The following is a 19,358-nucleotide window of genomic DNA, read 5'->3' on the forward strand; positions in this document are numbered from 1 at the left end:
AACATAAACAATGTAAACAGATATGAAACAAAACTAAAACTTGCAAACATTAAGCATAAAACACAGAGAAAAAGGCGAGAACAAAGCGAGCCTCCTGACGAAATAAAGTCTATCACTCATGTAAACAGAGAGACGTGTGCCAGCTAGTGGATGATTACTGAATGACTGAACTGGTCTTGGTACGCTTCTCACAGGAATTTTAAACTATCGGACCGGACGTTTGGTTTTCCAGATTTTGTCCATTACATCCGAAATCTGTTAAATCGAGGTTACACAGGGTTTTTTCTTGCACTGTATATTTTGTGTTTTCTGTGTTGCACCTTGGTCGGTCCTAGAGGAACGTTGTTTCATTTTAGTGTGTACTTGTATAAAGCTGAAATGACAGTAAAGCCTCTTGAATCTTGAACTACTAACTGTAATGAGAAAAATACACCTCTAATGTGTCAGAATTGTTCCAGTAGCCTATAAATTCCTCATAACCTTTAATTCAAGGTAACGTTTGTTTACCTTAATAACCTGAACAACAAAAAGGTAACCACTCAGACTGAAAAAAGGATTTTATTATAGGTGAATATTGTTAATTCCTCATTCTGGTTCAGAACTGGATTCCCAAACTCCACAGCAAATTTACAGTGGAAACTAAGATGCCTTGGTGATGAATCTACTGGTAATCTACTGGTAAAAGGTAACAATGTTTTTGTGATACAGACAAGTCTTTAGACTCCAAAAGTTTGCTGGTCAACCCACAAGTCCTGCTCTGTGGTAAACCTCTCAGGTACCTTATTCTTACAGTATTGCTACACAATCATCAAGTGCACGTCTATTAATACATAGACACATGACCTAAACCCTTTATAAATGCATTGTGGGGCAGATTAAAGCACTGAAATGACATTACTGACAGCCTGTGTACTCCTGTCTCTAAAGACAAAACAAAATTAAGTAAGCTGGACGAGATGTGACATCTATTTAAGGGGGAACTGTGACGTTTCACTGCTTCTAATAGCAGCCAAGGCTCTCTAATGTCAGTTCTTTACAATTATTTTCTTAATGTCGTAGTTTAAGTACCTTTTACTTTGTGTGCTTGTTGGGAGGTGAAATAAGTCTCTGCCTTGACGACTACCATTTAAAAAAGTGTCAGTGTGAGGACGTGCATCAGTGTAACCCAACATTATGTACAATCCAACAAAAGAAAAACAAAATACATTCATGAACAAAGCTCATCACCAGAACCCAAGCTTTTTAACACACACTCCAATCAAATACCCCTTCACAGTGGGGCAGTCGGGCAAACCTGGTTCTGTCTGCTTCTTGTATGTTTGGCACATAGACGAAGTGTTGACTGACGTGCACAGGAATTGTGATTACACAACAGCACTGAACTGCATGACTGCCTCAGAGACACAGACACACACACACACACACACACACACACAGACTCCTAACGCTTGTACCAAGCCGCACCACATACAAACAAACACACATCCCTGAGAGCATCGGAGGACTGACAGAACAACAGCATGTTGAATGAGCGCATTGTAACACACGTACACAATGGTAATAAGAACCAGCGCCTTTACGAGAAGTTCCTCATCAAATTTCAAGAATGCTTTCTCAGTAGGGCAAAGTCGTATTAGCTGTGTAGGTGTAAATATCCACACTATTCACGGAAAGACTACTTCTGTCAGTCATTCCTCAATGATGTACAGTGATTCAGCATTACAGCCAGTAAACTGGGGGGCAAAATTCACTTAAATTTACCATTAAAGACAAACTGGTGAGTTCACATTCTTTTACAAGCGGAAAAATACATCTATACAGTGTCTGAAGCGAGCATACACTTTGAAAAAAAACATTAAAAAAGCAGATTGAAACATCAAAATGTTTACCGACAAAGTGACACAAAATAATATAGAACGATCATATTCTGTGCAATTTACAATCACCAGCCCAAGTACCTCTTTCCCTTATTTAAAATCACCAGTTTTTTGGTCCATTTTTTATTCGTACATCATGTGTTTGTGTGTGGATTTTTCTGGACCTTCTAGGAACCGGTGCTCATTCAGGCTTCAAACAAACGCGACGCTCCAGTGTGTTTGTGATTTAATGGGACTTTAGGTCTTTTCCCCTGTCCATTTAGCCCAGCTGACAATCCCGTTCACAGCTTGCTTCTGTTCCATCACCCACCACGATATATTATTTATAAAAAAATAAGCTATATGCGCATCCCAAAAAGTGCATGTACGGTTTTTAAAAATAGCTTTTTTGCTTTGTTTTCTCCTTTTCTGTTTTCTTCTGAATCCTGAAATCCTCAATGAAGTTGAGTCAGCTGATTGGGGAGGAGGTATAACGCAGGAACGTGTCAGGGTTTAACCGAAAAAAAGAGGCGAGACTGAGAGAGAAAAGGGAGTAGAAGCGGAGGTAGCGAAGGGGTCGGACTACGCTATCACCATGGGAACGTCGTCTGAGAAGCCACTGATCATCGGGTCATCCTCGTCATCATCACCTGTAAACGTAAGAGGAATCAGACATGATTAACTGTTTTTTGCTCATTTTAGCGAGACTGTGGGCTTAATTTTTTTGGTATCATGTGACTGAAATAGGTGCGTGTCAAACACCTCAAGAGGAACAGACAGGTGTTATTAAAAGAGAATCCGATTTTTCAAAATAAAACATCTTTCAGAGTGTAATTGTCAATAAAACAAAAATGACCAGGTTTAGTTCACTGCTTTTAAAAATGTTTACACGCCTCCTTGAACATGAAAATAAACCATTAAACTACAATTGCTGAGCAGGTGTTACAATTCCTACAGAGAAGCTACTAAAATCGACCATAAAAAACATCGAGAGCTATTCAAATGCATAATCAGCCATTTAAAAACCTCCCAGTGTGCCTATTTCAACATGTTCTGGTTACACAAAAGGTAAAAAGCCTCAATGGGAAAATATGATCCTTGAACTATGGACTACTGTGCTATACTTCACAATAATTATATTAAAGCTGCACAGTTAATTATCACACTTAGTCTTTTCTGTCAACTTTAGTGCACTTACATAATGTAAGTATTAACTGCCTTGATCAGAGATCCGTACCCTCGGTGTCCTCTGAGATGTGGTCATGGGAGATTTTTATTTACAAATCATTAATATGGCGTCTTATGCAGCTTTTTACATAATTAAAAGATTTTAAGCATACAATGGCTTCATTAGTGCAGGTCTGTGGTTCTTTAACTGTGGTCTGATTTCCACCGGTGGTACCCGAGTGGGACCCTGGACGACCATTAAAATTTGCTGTGTGCAGTGAAATAAAACCAAGTGCACCGCAATGCTGAACCGCCTCACTCCTCTAACTGAAACGACTAGGGCTCAGTGCATGTGCAGGTCTACTGTGGTTCTCCTATTTACTGTTACTGTACTTTTATATTTGTAATTACTCTACAGGTCACCAAAGGAGGATGGAAGTCTCTGCTAAGTCTCTCAAGGTTTCTTCCTATAATTTTAAGGGAGTTTTTCCTTGCCACTGTCACCCTTGGTTTGCTCAACAAAGGTTTTTTGTCTGTCGGTCCTGGATTCTGTGAAGCTGCTTTGAGACAATGTCTATTGTAAAAAGCTCTATACAAATAAATGTAACTTAAATTGACTTGATTGTTACTTGGTTTAAATGCAGACTAATCTTATGTGAAATATACCATGATACCTATAAATTCTATAAAAACCCCATTTATAGTGAAATTGGGACATTTAATAAAAAGAATCTGTGATTTGTTTCTTCTTTTTAATCGTTATTTAACTGATGAACGTGCAAAGAAATGTTGTACCCTTCATGTTCTTGAGGCCAACTTGAGTAGCAGGATATTTTGTTAATGCTGCCATGTTACAAATATTTAACCCCTAAATAATATTGCTGCTAGTCTCTACCACCTAAAGTTGGGTTACAAAGTGATGTTATATAATAACACCAGACAGAGATTCAAGTGTTCCAGTTGCAATTATGGTGAAAACTCAGTAGCTGAGAGAAGAGATCATTTCGTTGTACTACAGTACAAGGGCAATGGGTATAACAAGATTTCCAAAATGTACTCATCTTTACCATGGTGACAACACTGTGGAGGGTGTATATCTATCTATCTATCTAGTCCATGTTTACATGAATGACAAGCTGGTAATTGAAATGAACAGGATAGAACACCAAACGTTAAACACCATGATAAAGTGTGCTGTGGTCTTACCGAGCTCGTCTCCGGAGGAGAAGATGGCTGAGCCGAGTCGCGAGTTGTAGTGGCTGTTGGCGAAGGCGGTGAAGCTATGCTGCAGGCGACGGTGACGTATGTACAGAGCTACCAGGCCTCCGCACACACACAGCAGCAGCATGAACAGAACCGGCACCACCACCGCTGCCGTATCGCTGGAGTGACCGGAATGGACGGATGAGTCGATGGAACCTGCAGACGGGAAAACAGCCCTCTTTAAATGATTGAATTCAGGAGTTTCGGCCATGGGGATTGCTAACAGGTGTAATAAATCAATTACACATCAGTGCCCAGCTATTTAAATTCTCTTTTGACTAAATGGGCACAAATTCCCACAGACCTACTTCAAATTCTTGTTAAAGGCCTTCTCAGCAGAGTGGCTGATCTTATAGCAGAAACGATTGCATAGCGATCACTCTCTTGTAATAGATTTTTTCATAATGGGAATGTCCAACAAGCTCACGGTCAGATGTCCAAATACTTTTGACCCTATAGTGTATTTTACATTCACAATGTTAAAACGATATCGATCCAGAGTTCCCAGCTTTATCCTAAAACCTGAGCACTATGAGGAACCAGAGGTATGCACGTATGTGTACCTGCTGCCGAAGCCCCCAGCTCGTCGTACAGCAGCACCGCAGACTCTCCACACAGCTGCCCACTGACCAGACAGCTCGCTCGAACCGTGAACGTGTAGTTGTGTCCCACCAGCAGATTGCTGATCCTGAAGAAGGTCTCCGTAGTGTTGCCCAGTAATGTGGTAGAGTTACTCACGCTGTCATATACCGACACCTCGTATCCCTGTGGGTCGCAGACGGGGGGAGACTGTTAGGACCGCAGGTAAGAGAAATGGCTGGGGACTCGGTGGGGGTGAGGACTTACCCGACTCTCATCAAAGCTCTGCTCTTTGACAGCCAGGCTCTTCCAGAAGAGGAACACGTGGTCCTGCTCTGTTAGGATTTTGAGGGCTTCAGGTGCTGGTAGGGGAACTATATGCGAGAAACGTTAGTTTAGAATAACATGTTAGTTTAGTTAACTACAGGTACTAGTTTAACAGGCGATTACTATATGTTCATCTTACATTTACATTTACGCATTTTTATCCAAAACGACTTACAGTATACAGTCTAAGCAACTAAGGGTTAAGGGCCTTGCTCAAGGGTCCAAAAGTGGCAACCTGGCAGTGGTGGGGTTTGAACCAGCGATCTTCTGCTTACTAGTCCAGTACCTTAACCACTAGGCAACAACTGCCCTTTATTGGGTACAACTGTCTTTTTTAGGTGTGGATGTAATGTGTGTTTAATTCTATCAGACATGCTGTCTGCTGGACTGCAGGCAGGCCAGTCAAGCACATGAACTCTGTGTCTACAAATCTGTGCCTATGACAAACTTTGGTTGCGCTAATGGGGAGAAGAGTATACAGAGTGTTAATGAGCATTAAAAGCTGCACTGGTCTTTGATGTGGGTTATACTGGGCCATGTACGGATCCAACTGGTATACAGTGTCATGTTGGGCATAAAGGTCATGTTGGGATTTATCTGTCCATTATTTGGGCTGAATGGTTAAACTGCATCTGGTCCCTAACACGAAAAGTTCAGACACCCCTAGTACAGACCTGTAATATAAAATGAGTGATGTGATGGGTGCTACTGGGCACCAAAGACAGTTTCAGACTGAACTGGACACTAAGGGACATTGATGGTCCTCATTAATAGCTGTTGGATAGTATGCAGAGTTGTACTGGCCCATGTAATGAGCACTGACCAGTGTGTAGACCTTCAATCTTCCTATAAACTTCAAATGGGTACAGAGTTGTGTGTTGGGATCTTTGAGACGCTTAATAAGGGTGGTGTGTGGGGTACCTGTGTTGACCGTAAAACTGGCCTCCTTGCTCATGTTCCTCAGACGGACAGTGACGCTGTAGCGCCCCCCAGGCTCCAGGTTCTTTAGGCTGTACTCCACTGTATTGTTCTGTGAGATGACTTTATAATCCCGCTCTGTCTTTCGAATCGTGTCTCTTAAGTGCACTACGTACGTCTGCACAGAAATACACACGTTATACACGGTATAAAACAAGACGCCTTATAAAAACAGAGTTACTGTGTAAGTTACCAGAGGGGCGCTGGGCGAGTCGTAGGGCGGCTGCCATTTCAGCGTGGCCTGGGTTTTATCCACCTGAACCTTATGCAGGTTGCGAGGAGGAAGCCTTTCGTTAGGGATCATCTTTACAACAGTCGACTCGGATGGAGGGCCCAAATATGGAGCTATCACCCGCACCTGCACCAGGAGACACCAGTAAACAAACCTTTACATGTATTACGCAAGGACATGCTTAACTAAACAAAGCAGAAAGGACCACGAAGGTGCTCACCAGAAAGAGATACTGCTCATCTGTCTCCACGGTGACGGTCAGGTTGGTACTGGTGCTGTTTACGATGCTCGGCCGTCGGTAAAGATCCAGAAACGAGGTGGCATAGAACACACCATAAATCTACAACACACACATTACATATAACTGATGTGCTCATATTTAGTGATCCTGGTTTAGCTACAATTATTAATAATGTTTGCACTTATTTCCAGGAAAAGTTGGGACATTTTGTAAAGTGCAATAAAAAGATAAATATGTACAGTGTATCACAAAAGTGAGTACACCCCTCACATTTCTGCAGATATTTAAGTATATCTTTTCATGGGACAACACTGACAAAATGACACTTTGACACAATGAAAAGTAGTCTGTGTGCAGCTTATATAACAGTGTAAATTTATTCTTCCCTCAAAATAACTCAATATACAGCCATTAATGTCTAAACCACCGGCAACAAAAGTGAGTACACCCCTAAGAGACTACACCCCTAAATGTCCAAATTGAGCACTGCTTGTCATTTTCCCTCCAAAATGTCATGTGATTTGTTAGTGTTACTAGGTCTCAGGTGTGCGTAGGGAGCAGGTGTGTTCAATTTAGTAGTACAGCTCTCACACTCTCTCATACTGGTCACTGAAAGTTCCAACATGGCACCTCATGGCAAAGAACTCTCTGAGGATCTTAAAAGACGAATTGTTGCGCTACATGAAGATGGCCAAGGCTACAAGAAGATTGCCAACACCCTGAAACTGAGCTGCAGCACAGTGGCCAAGATCATCCAGCGTTTTAAAAGAGCAGGGTCCACTCAGAACAGACCTCGCGTTGGTCGTCCAAAGAAGCTGAGTGCACGTGCTCAGCGTCACATCCAACTGCTGTCTTTGAAAGATAGGCGCAGGAGTGCTGTCAGCATTGCTGCAGAGATTGAAAAGGTGGGGGGTCAGCCTGTCAGTGCTCAGACCATACGCCGCACACTACATCAAATTGGTCTGCATGGCTGTCACCCCAGAAGGAAGCCTCTTCTGAAGTTTCTACACAAGAAAGCCCGCAAACAGTTTGCTGAAGACATGTCAACAAAGGACATGGATTACTGGAACCATGTCCTATGGTCTGATGAGACCAAGATTAATTTGTTTGGTTCAGATGGTCTCAAGCATGTGTGGCGGCAATCAGGTGAGGAGTACAAAGATAAGTGTGTCATGCCTACAGTCAAGCATGGTGGTGGGAATGCCATGGTCTGGGGCTGCATGAGTGCAGCAGGTGTTGGGGAGTTACATTTCATTGAGGGACACATGAACTCCAATAAGTACTGTGAAATACTGAAGCAGAGCATGATCCCCTCCCTCCGGAAAATGGGTCGCAGGGCAGTGTTCCAGCATGATAATGACCCCAAACACACCTCTAAGACGACCACTGCTTTATTGAAGAGGCTGAGGGTAAAGGTGATGGACTGGCCAAGCATGTCTCCAGACCTAAACCCAATAGAACATCTTTGGGGCATCCTCAAGCGGAAGGTGGAGGAGTGCAAAGTCTCGAATATCCGCCAGCTCCGTGATGTCGTCATGGAGGAGTGGAAAAGCATTCCAGTGGCAACCTGTGAAGCTCTGGTAAACTCCATGCCCAGGAGAGTTAAGGCAGTTCTGGGAAATAATGGTGGCCACACAAAATATTGACACTTCAGGAACTTTCACTAAGGGGTGTACTCACTTTTGTTGCCGGTGGTTTAGACATTAATGGCTGTATATTCAGTTATTTTGAGGGAAGAATAAATTTACACTGTTATATAAGCTGCACACAGACTACTTTTCATTGTGTCAAAGTGTCATTTTGTCAGTGTTGTCCCATGAAAAGATATACTTAAAAATCTGCAGAAATGTGAGGGGTGTACTCACTTTTGTGATACACTGTACATACACTGATCAACATTATGACCACCTTCCTATTATTGTGTTGGCCCCCCTTTTGCTGCCATAACAGCCCTGCAACTGTGAAGCACTGTGTATTCTGACACCTTTCTATCAGCAGTTTGAGCTACAGTAGCTCGTCTGTTGGATCGGACCACACAGGCCAGCCTTCGCTCCCCACGTGCATCAATGAGCCTTGGCCGCCCATGACCCTGTCGCCGGTTTACCACTGTTCCTTCCTTGGACCACGTTTGATAGATACTGACCCCTACAGACCGGGAACACCCCACAAGAGCTGCAGTTTTGGAGATGCTCTGACACAGTCTAGCCATCACAATTTTTTTGCTTCTAACATCAACTTTGAGGATAAAATGTTCACTTGCTGCCTAATAAATCCCCCCCACTAACAGATGCCGTGATGAAGAGATAATCAGTGCTATTCACTTCATCTGTCAGTGCTCATAATGTTATGCCTGGTCGGTGTATAATATATATAATATATATTAAACATATAAGATGTTTAACAGCATTTTCTGACTAGGTGTCCGTGTGGTGCCTGTACCTGTGCCTGCGGCCCCGTCCAGCTACATTCCACAGCAGTTTGATTGAGTGCGCGGGCCTTGAGAAGCGGCTGTGACGGCTGGTTTCCTTCTGTTTGCAGGTGGGTCAGGGCTGTGGGACTGTCTCCGTCGGCCGTGTGAGCCCAAACTGCCACCTCATACAGCGTCCCGGCTGTTAAATTAGTGGCTGTTCGAGAGGAACGTATAATGTAGGAGTTACATAAGACAGGGATTGATTTAGAACACATTATCAAGAGACAAATCAAATATACAGTAGCTTGTTGTGTTAAATATACACTTAGATCATCTTTAAGGAGAAGTCCAGAATAATATAGACTTAATATTTTGCTCCTATGTTATCATAAAGTGACGAATGCTTATTTGCCAATTCTATTAACGTATTTCTTTTTCTTCTGTTTAGGCATTTTCCCCCAATTTTCCTCCCAATTCGAGTCATATCCAATTACCCGTTCATAATCCGCCTCTACTGCTGCAGACTTCCACTCCGGACCATCATAGGCCACCCTGGCATGTGTTTAAGCCCCTGATCAAAATAAAATAAAACAGGATGTTCTAATCCCTTATGAGATTGTTTAAAACCGTTGTGAATATTTCTCCTGTTTACGGCACTCAGTGGGTGGCACAGTGGGTACCGATGTCACCTGAAAGCACTGTGTTTACTGTGTTCTTTCTGTGTGTGTTTTGCATGTTCTCCCTGTGTCCATGCGGGTTTCTTCTGGGTGCTCTGGTCCAAACACATGCAGTCAGGCTAACTGGTGGTACTAAAATATGCCCTAGGTGTTTGTGTGTGTGTCTGCCCTGTGATGGGACCGGGGTGTTTCCTACATTTAAACTAATGAATCTGACCCACAGAGACCCTGACCAGGATAAAGTAGTAGTAAAACAGAGAATAAATGAATGAATGAATAATATTAATCAATATTTCTATTCATTTGCTTAATACAACATATTAAACAAGAAATAATAAAATATTAAAACACAGTGGGTCGTACCGGTCAGCATGCCCGAAACGGTGAAGTTCCTGCTCTCCTTCACATGCTTGTCAAAAACCCAGGAGAGAACCGCCACATAGTGCTTGACCTGTTTCACACAGGACACACAGGTCACAGACGGCACACAGGACACAGACCTACAGCTCAGTCCAACCCTACAGCCACGGTCCACTCACCTTGTAATCAGAGCTGATGGCCAGAACGATGGAGTCTTCTGTGATGCTTTTGATCTTTGTGTCTGGAGGCGCTAGAGCTAAAAGCAGAAGAGGGTGAGTACAAACCACAAGCAGCCAGCAGAGGGAGTCTGTTTCTGAAGTTACAACAGTATCTTATATATCATAAAAACAGCCTGATATTGTTGCCATACTGGCCATCCTGGCAACATTGTGCTTTACCTTTTTGAGGAATGATGGATTTGACCTCTGTCCAGTTGCCCATCCCTCTACTAGTGACTGCGGCAACCTATTAGCAAAAGGAAAAGGAAAACAATCAATTGAGGAAGAGTGGGAACGATTTGGAAGCTCAAGGTTAAAGGAAATGAAGCTCACCCTGAACTTGTAGAGGGAACTGGGCTGCAGGCTCCTGACCTCTGTACTGGTGCTGCTAATTCTCTCAGAAATCCACTCAGAACTGCCCCTTTCACTGTACTCCAACTGATACACACACACACACACACACACACACACACACACAAACAAAGCTAATCAGTAATGTTTTTTCTGCAATCTGCACTGACATTTTCTAATCAAGGTCATCTCAGTTAAGCCGTACCAACCATACAAGCCCAAGACTTTTAATGATCAAGATCAAGACTTGAGTATGAGACTCAAGATCATCCGACAGGAGAACTGTCGCCTCACAGCAAGAAGGTCCTGGGTTCGATCCCAGGCGGGGCAGTTTGGGTCCTTTCTGTGTGCCGAGTTTGCATGTTCTCCCCGTGTCTGCGTGGGTTTCCTCCGGGAGCTCCGGTTTCCTCCCACAGTGTATGTGTGTCTGCCCTGCGATGGACTGGCACCCCGTCCAGGGTGTTATTGTGTGCCTTGCACCCATTGAAAAGCTGGGATAGGCTCCAGCACCACACCCCTGTCAACCCCAACCAAGCCATGACCCTGATTGAATAAGCCGTTAAGAAAGTGAGTGAGTGAGTGAGAGTTAATGACAGTCGTCTCGAGACTATTCATATCAAATACAAAATACAGGGTGCAGCGGTAAAATCACACTATCGGGTGGACAGGCGTCTACATCATTGACATAACTGGTTTTGGCTTGGGACACTGGGGGAAGGGGCTTTCTGAATCGAGAGGCATCAACAGTCATGGAGACGCCCCTCCTTGTCCTTGCTGGATTTCAGTGGTTCACATAATATGTTATTTTATTTTTTGTGAAAGCCACAAGGATTTTCTTTATTTACTTTAACTGAATGGTAAGAGTAGTGAGGCAGGAGGAAGAAGCCGAAACTCACAATGTACTCTCGTATGATTCCATGAGCGTTAGCTGGTGGACTCCAGGAGCACAGCACCGTCCCGTCCTCTGCATTATCACAACTCAGCTGCAGGGCCTGAGGAGGATCCGGCACTGCAACACACACGGATACACACACAGTCGGTAAATAAGAGTCCCCACATCATCCAGCATCCATACAGACAGTGTGATTGTGTTTGAGTGTATGTAAAATGTGCAATAGAAGGGTAACTCACAGCCCTCAGGGGTCCGCAGGGTCAGCACCTCGTTGGTCTTGTGCTGCTTGCTGAGGCACTGAGTCACTACTTTAACCTGGTAGGTGGTGTCTGGCCGTAGCACGCTCAGTGTGTAGCTGCCTTTGTTGCTGTGTGTGTCCATGGTGGTCCACTGCTGAGCACCTACCACCCTGACACAGGAAAATAAACACACACAGGTAAGTGACACTGTTTTAAACAGTTTCAGACATCCTCTCTCTCTCCGCAGTAGGAAAGACAGCCACACACTCTCGACTATCAGTCATTTCATTTTCCTCAACCGCTTTCTCCTGGTCAGGGTCACAGAGGGGTCGGATACGGATCTCTATACAAATCCGCCTTGTGCAGGTGAAAAAGAAGCAGCCGGCAGCGGCACACGTGTCTGAGGGGGCATGTGTTAGTCACAGCTCTCCTTGGTCAGCAGAGGTAGCAAAATGTGATCGGGTAACCGGACACGACTAGCTTGGTAGGAATATTGGGAGAAATACAAAAACAAAATGCAGTACGCACGATGTCATCGGATGCTGGGATGATTTATTCCTGAGGAGCTATAAATTATGGAACAGCCTGGAGTAAGCAGCCCAATTCAATAGCAGATAATTAGTCTTGCTTACACTAGTTCCGGTACAAATGAAAGAGATTTTAGCATTACTGGGCTTTAGAGTTAGCTGAAATTTCATTTCCATCAACTGTGGAAAATCCAATCTAATACTATTCTAGTATTTGAGGCTTTATAGCCTCAATAAATATGCAATAAAATATTTTTGTACATGACTTTAGCCCACTGATGCTTCGTTGCAATACAAGCTTTAGCCAGCAGGTGACGCCAATACACAACATTCAAACAAGTCCTCATTCCATCCTGAAAAATCGGTGCATTATGGGTTCTACACGAAACGTCTGAGGTGAAAGAAATGTTACCTGTATTGGATGAGAAAAGAGCAGGAAGACAGGGGCATGTTTTTGGGTCGGGACCAGGTGAGTGTGATGGCACCGGAGAAGTCGGCTGCCCACTGCAGGTTCTGGACCTTATAAACCATCGAGTCAGCTGACGAAGAAAACGTACACGATTAAAAGCCGACTTCACAGTTAGACTCAAAACTAATGTCTGGCTTGCTCGTCTTACCGGTGCAGTTGTCCTCGTCACTGTGATCTGAGCAGTCTAGGAAGCCGTCGCACCTCTCGGTGTCTATCACACACGCCTCTCCGTCGGCGCACAGAGTCCCGTTAACACAAGCCAGAGGCCCACGGGTGGCTGCACACGAAAACAAACAGAGCTTTTGGTGTCTATACAGTGGAACATTGAATTAACGGACTAAAAGAGGGGAGCACTGGTCCCCAGTGAGTTCATGTAAATATGTCATGTAAAACCTCTAAATAAACATTAAAATTGGTGTCCTGTACTACTGGGAAGAATTTTTATTTACTTTGTGTGGTGGATTTGATTTTTTTTTATAGTGGGGACTCAGAGTATCTATTATTCTGACTCTGAAGCTCTGTTGGTGGCTACTGGAGCAGCACTGGTGCATAAGTAAGTACTAGAACTTGCAAAGATTAAGCAAACACCCAGAAAAAGGAGAGAACAAAGCGAGCCTGCAGGCAAAACTCACTCATGTAAGGTTTTCCAGATTTTGTCTGTTAAATGCGAATTCTGTTAAATTGAGGTGCAAGCATGCCTACTGGACACATTATTAGACCCATTCGCTCTTCGAACAGCCTCAATTCTTCATGATTTGAATTCCACAAGGTGCTAACATGTTTCTTAGGATCATTAATATGGTCCTTGAAAGTGTGTGAGTGTGTGTGTGTGTGTGTGTGTGTGGGAGGGGGGACTTACGACAGCCGGACTCGTCCGAGTTGTCCTGGCAGTGGGCTTGACCGTCGCACCGTTGCCATTCTGGAATGCAGGTGGGGGGCTTCCGGCACAGAAACTGTCCCCTGGCGCAGCGGCCAGCCGGGTCAGGAGCACCAGTGACCACTGGTGTCTGAGTCACTGAACTGTTGGAGACTAACACACACACACACAGAGTGAGATGGATGTGCAGAGATGATGACATATAACTGGGAGACAGTGTGTGTAAGATACAGACGTACCTGCGGGACAGCCCACTTCATCACTGCCGTCAGGGCAATCCGCATAGCCATCACACACCCAGGTGTTCACTATACACGCTCCGGAGCCACAGTGGAATCGGTTAGGAGCGCAGGAGGCAGGGCGGGGTGCAGGAGTGTGAGGTACAATTCCATCTGCCAACACACACACACATACATTGATGATAAAAATGGTAATAACAGGGATGCAGTATTTGCCTGTTCTTAGACAGACATAATGGGCTGTGTCTGAGGGAGGGTGGAGTACGGTGGGTACAAACCTGAGCACTGCGCTTCATCAGACCAGTCTCCACAGTCATTCTCACCATCGCACTTCCACCAAGTGGGCACGCAGCGGCCATTCTTACACTCGAACTGATAGTAACGCGAGCAGCCCGGCTCCTCGGTGGGCGAATCTGCCGACAGAGAACACAGAGACTCAGAGCCAAAACGCACACGGTCATAAACGCTAATTAAGATGGAGGTGTCGCTCACCACAGTTGGCTTCGTCTGAGTAGTCACCACAGTCGTCCATGCCGTCGCACTTCCAGTCGAGGCTCACACACGCGCCGTTGGAGCACTGAAAGTTGTAGGCATCGCACTTCTTCTCAAACTCAGGGTGAGTGGCTGGAGCAAACATAAACAGAGGCTCTGCTTTGTTCTACAATACTACACAGTGTCCTCATGTCCTCAGTGTCCTACGCTACAAATATTGGGGGTTTATTTTTAAACATGGATTGACGTCCTGTCCAAGTCCTGTCAAGAATTTTTTTTAAAGTACGACTGTGGCGCCCAGGTAGTGCAGCAGGATATTCTGCTAGCACACCAGCGCTGAGATTCTGAACACCCCAGTTCGAATCTTGGCTCTGCTCCCGATCGGCTGGGCGCCATCTCGCAGGGACAATTGGCAGTGCCTGCAGCAGACACACATTGGCCACCGCGTCTGCTGGGTGGGGAAATGACCGGACTAAGTAGGTGGGGTCTTCAAACGCCGTGCAAGGACCCTGGTTAGCGAGTAGAAGCATCTGTGCAGAAGCACGGGCGTAAAGAAGGGGTCCACGAAGAGCACGTGAGCAGCAAAATACCCTCCTTGAACACCCCCAAACTTGAATATTCCCACCCCCGAGGCTGTACTGCTGTTTTGATAAACTTAGCCGAGTAAAAACAGAAGGACGTAAAGAAATATACAAGGTTCTTACAACAGCCGGCATAAGCAGCGTCTTCGTCTGAGCCGTCAGCGCAGTGTTTTATACCATCACACACCAGAGACTGGAAGAGACACTGAGCTCTGTTCTTGCACACAAACTCCATGTATCGTGTGCACAGCGGGTCTACACAAACACACACACACACACACACACACACACACACACACACACACACACACCGCTTTAGATTCACACCCAGCCTGACAGTGAAACAATAATTATTGCTCCTGCTTCTCACACACACACGCTTCGAATACGAACCACAGTGCTGTTCGTCCGCACCACCCGAACACTCCTCCACACCGTTGCAGTGGGCGCTGGCGGGCAGGCAGGTGCCGTTGGAACACAGAAAGCCGTTACAGCGATCGCCCTCTGCAGAAGAGAAAAGTCAATTCCAAAAAAGTTGGGACGGTAAATGAAATGCAACTTTTAGAGTAATTTATTTCTAAAAAATCATCACAAAGAAGAGATATTTAATGTGCTTCAGACAGATGACACAAAGTTAAAGCTTTATATCATGGTGTGAAACATAGAGGGGGCTCAGTGTCGTTTTGGGGTTGCTTCGTGCCTTGAATCTGTGCAGAGCGCAGTGAAGTCAAAATGCATCAAATGCATATTTTGTCTCCAAGGCACTTGGGTGGCACTGTGAGAAATTATGCCAGCCAACGCCTCTGGGATCCAGGGTTCGAATCTCCAGTGGTCTTATCAGGTGGCTCCATACAGTGATGACTAGGAGATTGGCATCCTGTCCTTGGTATGTCACTAAATTGTACCCAGTGACTCCAAAAAAAACCAGACCTGCCGTGACCCTACTTCTTTCCCTCTCCCAGTGTTCACTACGTGTGTGTGTGTGTGTGTGTGAGCTTAATAATGCACATGCTCTGTGTGTTACTGTGCAGCGTCAGACCACCTACCGCAGTTACTGGGTTCTTCATCAGATCCGTCCTGACAGTCGTCATCACCGTCACACACCCAGCGCTGAGGAATACAGTGACCAGTGTGACACTGGAAACTGCTGCTCTCACACGTGTGCCGGCCGGCTGAAATACAATACAATATACAATCAAGCGGATTGTAGTAATGCAGATGTCATTCTGCAACTGTTAGGATAAAACACTGCATGGACAGAAGTATTGGGACGCCCCGTCTGATCATTGAATTCATGTGTTTTAGTCACAACAATTGCTAACAGCTGTAAAAAAATTGTTTTGCTGAAACAGTTTAGGGAAGGCCTTTTCCCGTTTCTGTGCCACTGTGTGCAAAGCAGGTTCTATAAAGACATGAAGAAAAGCTCAGTTTAAAGAAACTCCAGTGGCCTGCACAGAGCCCTCAGTAGCTCTGGAATTGGCTTTCTTGACCAACATCAGTACCCAGGCATACAAATGCTCTTTCCTTTTGACTAAATGGGCACAAATTTCCACAAACATACTTCAAAGTATTGTGAGAAGCCTGTTGATACAGCTGTAGAGGTCACTTTTATATACCATTTGTTTTTGAATTGGGATGTCCAACAAGCTCATGGTCAGGTGTCCAAATACTTATGGCCATATAGTGTATGTCTAGATGAGCTAAGGAGTGAATAGAGTAGATGCTCTCACCAGTGCAGTTAGCTTCATCAGACCAGTCTCTGCAGTCATTGTCCCCATCGCAGCGCCAGGAGTCACGAATGCACACACCTCGAGCACAGGTGAACTCGCCCGGCCCGCACTGATGAGACTCTGTAAAGCAGCACATACAGACAGAATCAAGAGACATGTTTCTATGTGCTTTGGAAACTCTTGAGGCTTGAACTGCAGGGTTCCAAACTCCTAAACCTTGTCAGGTTCCAAAGAAAAACGAGGACTGTTTCATTTCAGAAGAACCAGGTCAACTTCTGTTCTCCCACGACGCCTGGCACTAAAATCAACCAACTTGAGTGTTCGCTAGCCCACAGAGGTTACTGACATGGAGATTGATGAGGAACTTTAGTTTCTGTGCTTTGCAGCAATGATGATGTGGGGAACTTTATAAACAAACAAGGAACAAAACAGATTGTTCTGCATTTGGTGCCTATTAAGATGTGACTAAAAATATTCATACTTCTGCATTTTATTATAACATGGACCCATTTTTCATAAGCAAGACACAAAAACACCAGGCTGGACTTTGCCAAAATGCATATTGACAAACCACAGCCCTTCTGGGTGAATGTGCTTCAGACAGATGACACAAAGTTAAAGCTTTATATCATGGTGTGAAACATAGAGGAGGCTCAGTGTTGTTTTGGGGTTGCTTTGCTGCCTCATTGCCTTGAATCTGTGCAGAGCGCCATCAAGGCAGTTTCAGCTTAATTGAGAGACCATTTAGCTATGTAAAAGAAGCTGTAAGGGTATCAATGCTATAGCTTTGGCCACATCTGTAAGTGTTTCACATCTGTAAACGGTCTGAGTGGCTAAAAGTTTGTAATTTTCAGCGATATTTGATGCACAATAAGTGAGCTTGTAAAAGTCACGCTGCTGGTAACGACAGTGCCTGAGTTTTGGGGGTTTCAATCCCAGGCTGGGCTCACAAATACAGAAGGCACATGGCATTATGTGAATCGAGGCTTGGGCACTGGCTGGGACACACAATAATGGAAAACTGTGGAAAACTTCCTGCTTGGTTCCTGTTCCCAAAAAGAGACACCCAACAAACCCCAACGACTACAGGCCTGTCGCCCTTACTTCACATGTTATGAAGTCGCTAGAGAGACTAGTCCTTGCTCACATCAGACCCAGAGTGAAGGAACACATGGATCCTCTACAGTTCGCCTACCAACAAAACATCGGCGTGGATGATGCTCTCATCTACATGTTACAGAGGGCTCATGCTCATCTGGACAGTGTGGACGCTACTGTGAGGATTATGTTTTTCGACTTTTCATGTGCCTTCAATACTATTCAACCTGCACTGCTAGGTGAAAAGATGTTGAAGATGAATGTGGAACCAGCTCTAGTCTCCTGGGTTTTGGACTATCTATCTTCTAGACCACAGTTTGTGTGACTTAAAAACTGTGTCTCTGTTAAAACCTTGAGCAGTATGGGGGCCCCACAAGGAACAGTCCTGTCGCCTTTCCTGTTTACGCTGTATACATCGGACTTTCAATATAACTCAGACAACTGTTTTCTCCAGAAGTTTTCAGACGATTCAGCAGTCGTGGGTTGTATTAAGGCAGGATGTGAGCAGGAATACAGGGGCACGGTTAAAGACTTTTTGGACTGGTGTAGCAACAACCACCTACAACTAAACATCACAAAAACCAAAGAAATGGTGGTGGACTTTAGAAGGAGGAGGAGGGATCCTGAGCCAGTTACTATCCTAGGAACTGAGGTGGAACTTGTACCCAGCTACAGGTACCTTGGAGTTCAGCTGGACAACAAGCTGGACTGGTCTACACACATGGAGACGGTGTACAAAAAGGGGCAGAGCAGACTGTACTTCTTAAGAAGGCTGAAATCTTTTAACATCAGCAGGCCCCTTTTGTGCACCTTTTATCAGTCGGTGGTGGCCAGTGCTCTTTTCTTTGGAGTGGTTTGCTGGGGTGAGAGTGCTAGAACAATGGACACAAACCGAATAAACAAACAGATCAAAAAGGCCAGCTCCATAGTGGGGTCTGAACAGGACTCAGTTCAGCAGGTAGCAGAGTTAAGAATGCTCACAAAGCTTAACTCAATTATCAAAAACCATTCACACCCACTTCACTCCCTGGAGGTGTTTCGACAGAGCACCTTCAGTCACAGACTGATTCCTCCTAAATGCAGGACTGAACGTTACAGAAAATCCTTTCTTATAACTGCTATCAGACTGTTTAACAGTTCACAATAATTCAAATAAATCATTTATAAGAAATACTTACTTCTGTATGCTATGCATGCACCATAAAAAGTTTACATGTATATAGTACCATACTGTACATTTTTATCTTATTGCTTGTTTTTGCACTGTAAGTTAATGTTGTATGTATACAAGAAGTTGTTGTTGACTGTTGTCTGAGCTGCTGTAACAAAGAAATTTCCTGCAAAGGATCAATAAAGAATCTATCTATCTATAATGCGTCCTGGTACCATGCTGGTCCCAAACCTTGATGAATAAAAGGGTGTTATTTCAAATCAGATGCATTTTTTTACTGTGGATGAGAAATAATGCTGCTTTCGGACAACAGTGACTGATAAGCTTCCAAATCAATAAGATATTAGTAATATTAGCAATCTGACTCAGAAGCATAGTGTACAG

At 44.4% G+C, this 19,358-nt stretch overlaps 1 protein-coding gene across 1 annotated transcript in view; it reads right to left on the reverse strand.

Moving 5' to 3' along the window:
- Positions 1-539: 539 nt before the first annotated feature.
- The window catches only part of sorl1 (sortilin-related receptor, L(DLR class) A repeats containing), a 58,549-nt gene continuing 39,730 nt past the window's right edge, over positions 540-19,358 (reverse strand). Inside the window, exons 25-48 of the mRNA XM_063016250.1 lie at positions 16,706-16,825; positions 16,022-16,147; positions 15,369-15,479; positions 15,099-15,230; positions 14,395-14,526; positions 14,181-14,315; positions 13,903-14,055; positions 13,646-13,816; positions 12,935-13,063; positions 12,730-12,856; positions 11,791-11,960; positions 11,556-11,668; positions 10,642-10,746; positions 10,489-10,555; positions 10,270-10,346; positions 10,094-10,181; positions 9,083-9,267; positions 6,623-6,742; positions 6,364-6,528; positions 6,114-6,288; positions 5,133-5,239; positions 4,850-5,051; positions 4,230-4,442; positions 540-2,506 (exon numbers count right to left, since the gene is read on the reverse strand). Coding sequence (XP_062872320.1) covers positions 2,439-2,506; positions 4,230-4,442; positions 4,850-5,051; positions 5,133-5,239; positions 6,114-6,288; positions 6,364-6,528; positions 6,623-6,742; positions 9,083-9,267; positions 10,094-10,181; positions 10,270-10,346; positions 10,489-10,555; positions 10,642-10,746; positions 11,556-11,668; positions 11,791-11,960; positions 12,730-12,856; positions 12,935-13,063; positions 13,646-13,816; positions 13,903-14,055; positions 14,181-14,315; positions 14,395-14,526; positions 15,099-15,230; positions 15,369-15,479; positions 16,022-16,147; positions 16,706-16,825 — 3,191 coding nt within the window. The 3' untranslated portion in view covers positions 540-2,438. The remainder of the gene's footprint in view (positions 2,507-4,229; positions 4,443-4,849; positions 5,052-5,132; positions 5,240-6,113; positions 6,289-6,363; positions 6,529-6,622; positions 6,743-9,082; positions 9,268-10,093; positions 10,182-10,269; positions 10,347-10,488; positions 10,556-10,641; positions 10,747-11,555; positions 11,669-11,790; positions 11,961-12,729; positions 12,857-12,934; positions 13,064-13,645; positions 13,817-13,902; positions 14,056-14,180; positions 14,316-14,394; positions 14,527-15,098; positions 15,231-15,368; positions 15,480-16,021; positions 16,148-16,705; positions 16,826-19,358) is intronic.

The sequence above is a fragment of the Trichomycterus rosablanca genome, chromosome 20 (assembly GCF_030014385.1).
Source record: "Trichomycterus rosablanca isolate fTriRos1 chromosome 20, fTriRos1.hap1, whole genome shotgun sequence".
Classification (NCBI taxonomy): domain Eukaryota; kingdom Metazoa; phylum Chordata; class Actinopteri; order Siluriformes; family Trichomycteridae; genus Trichomycterus; species Trichomycterus rosablanca.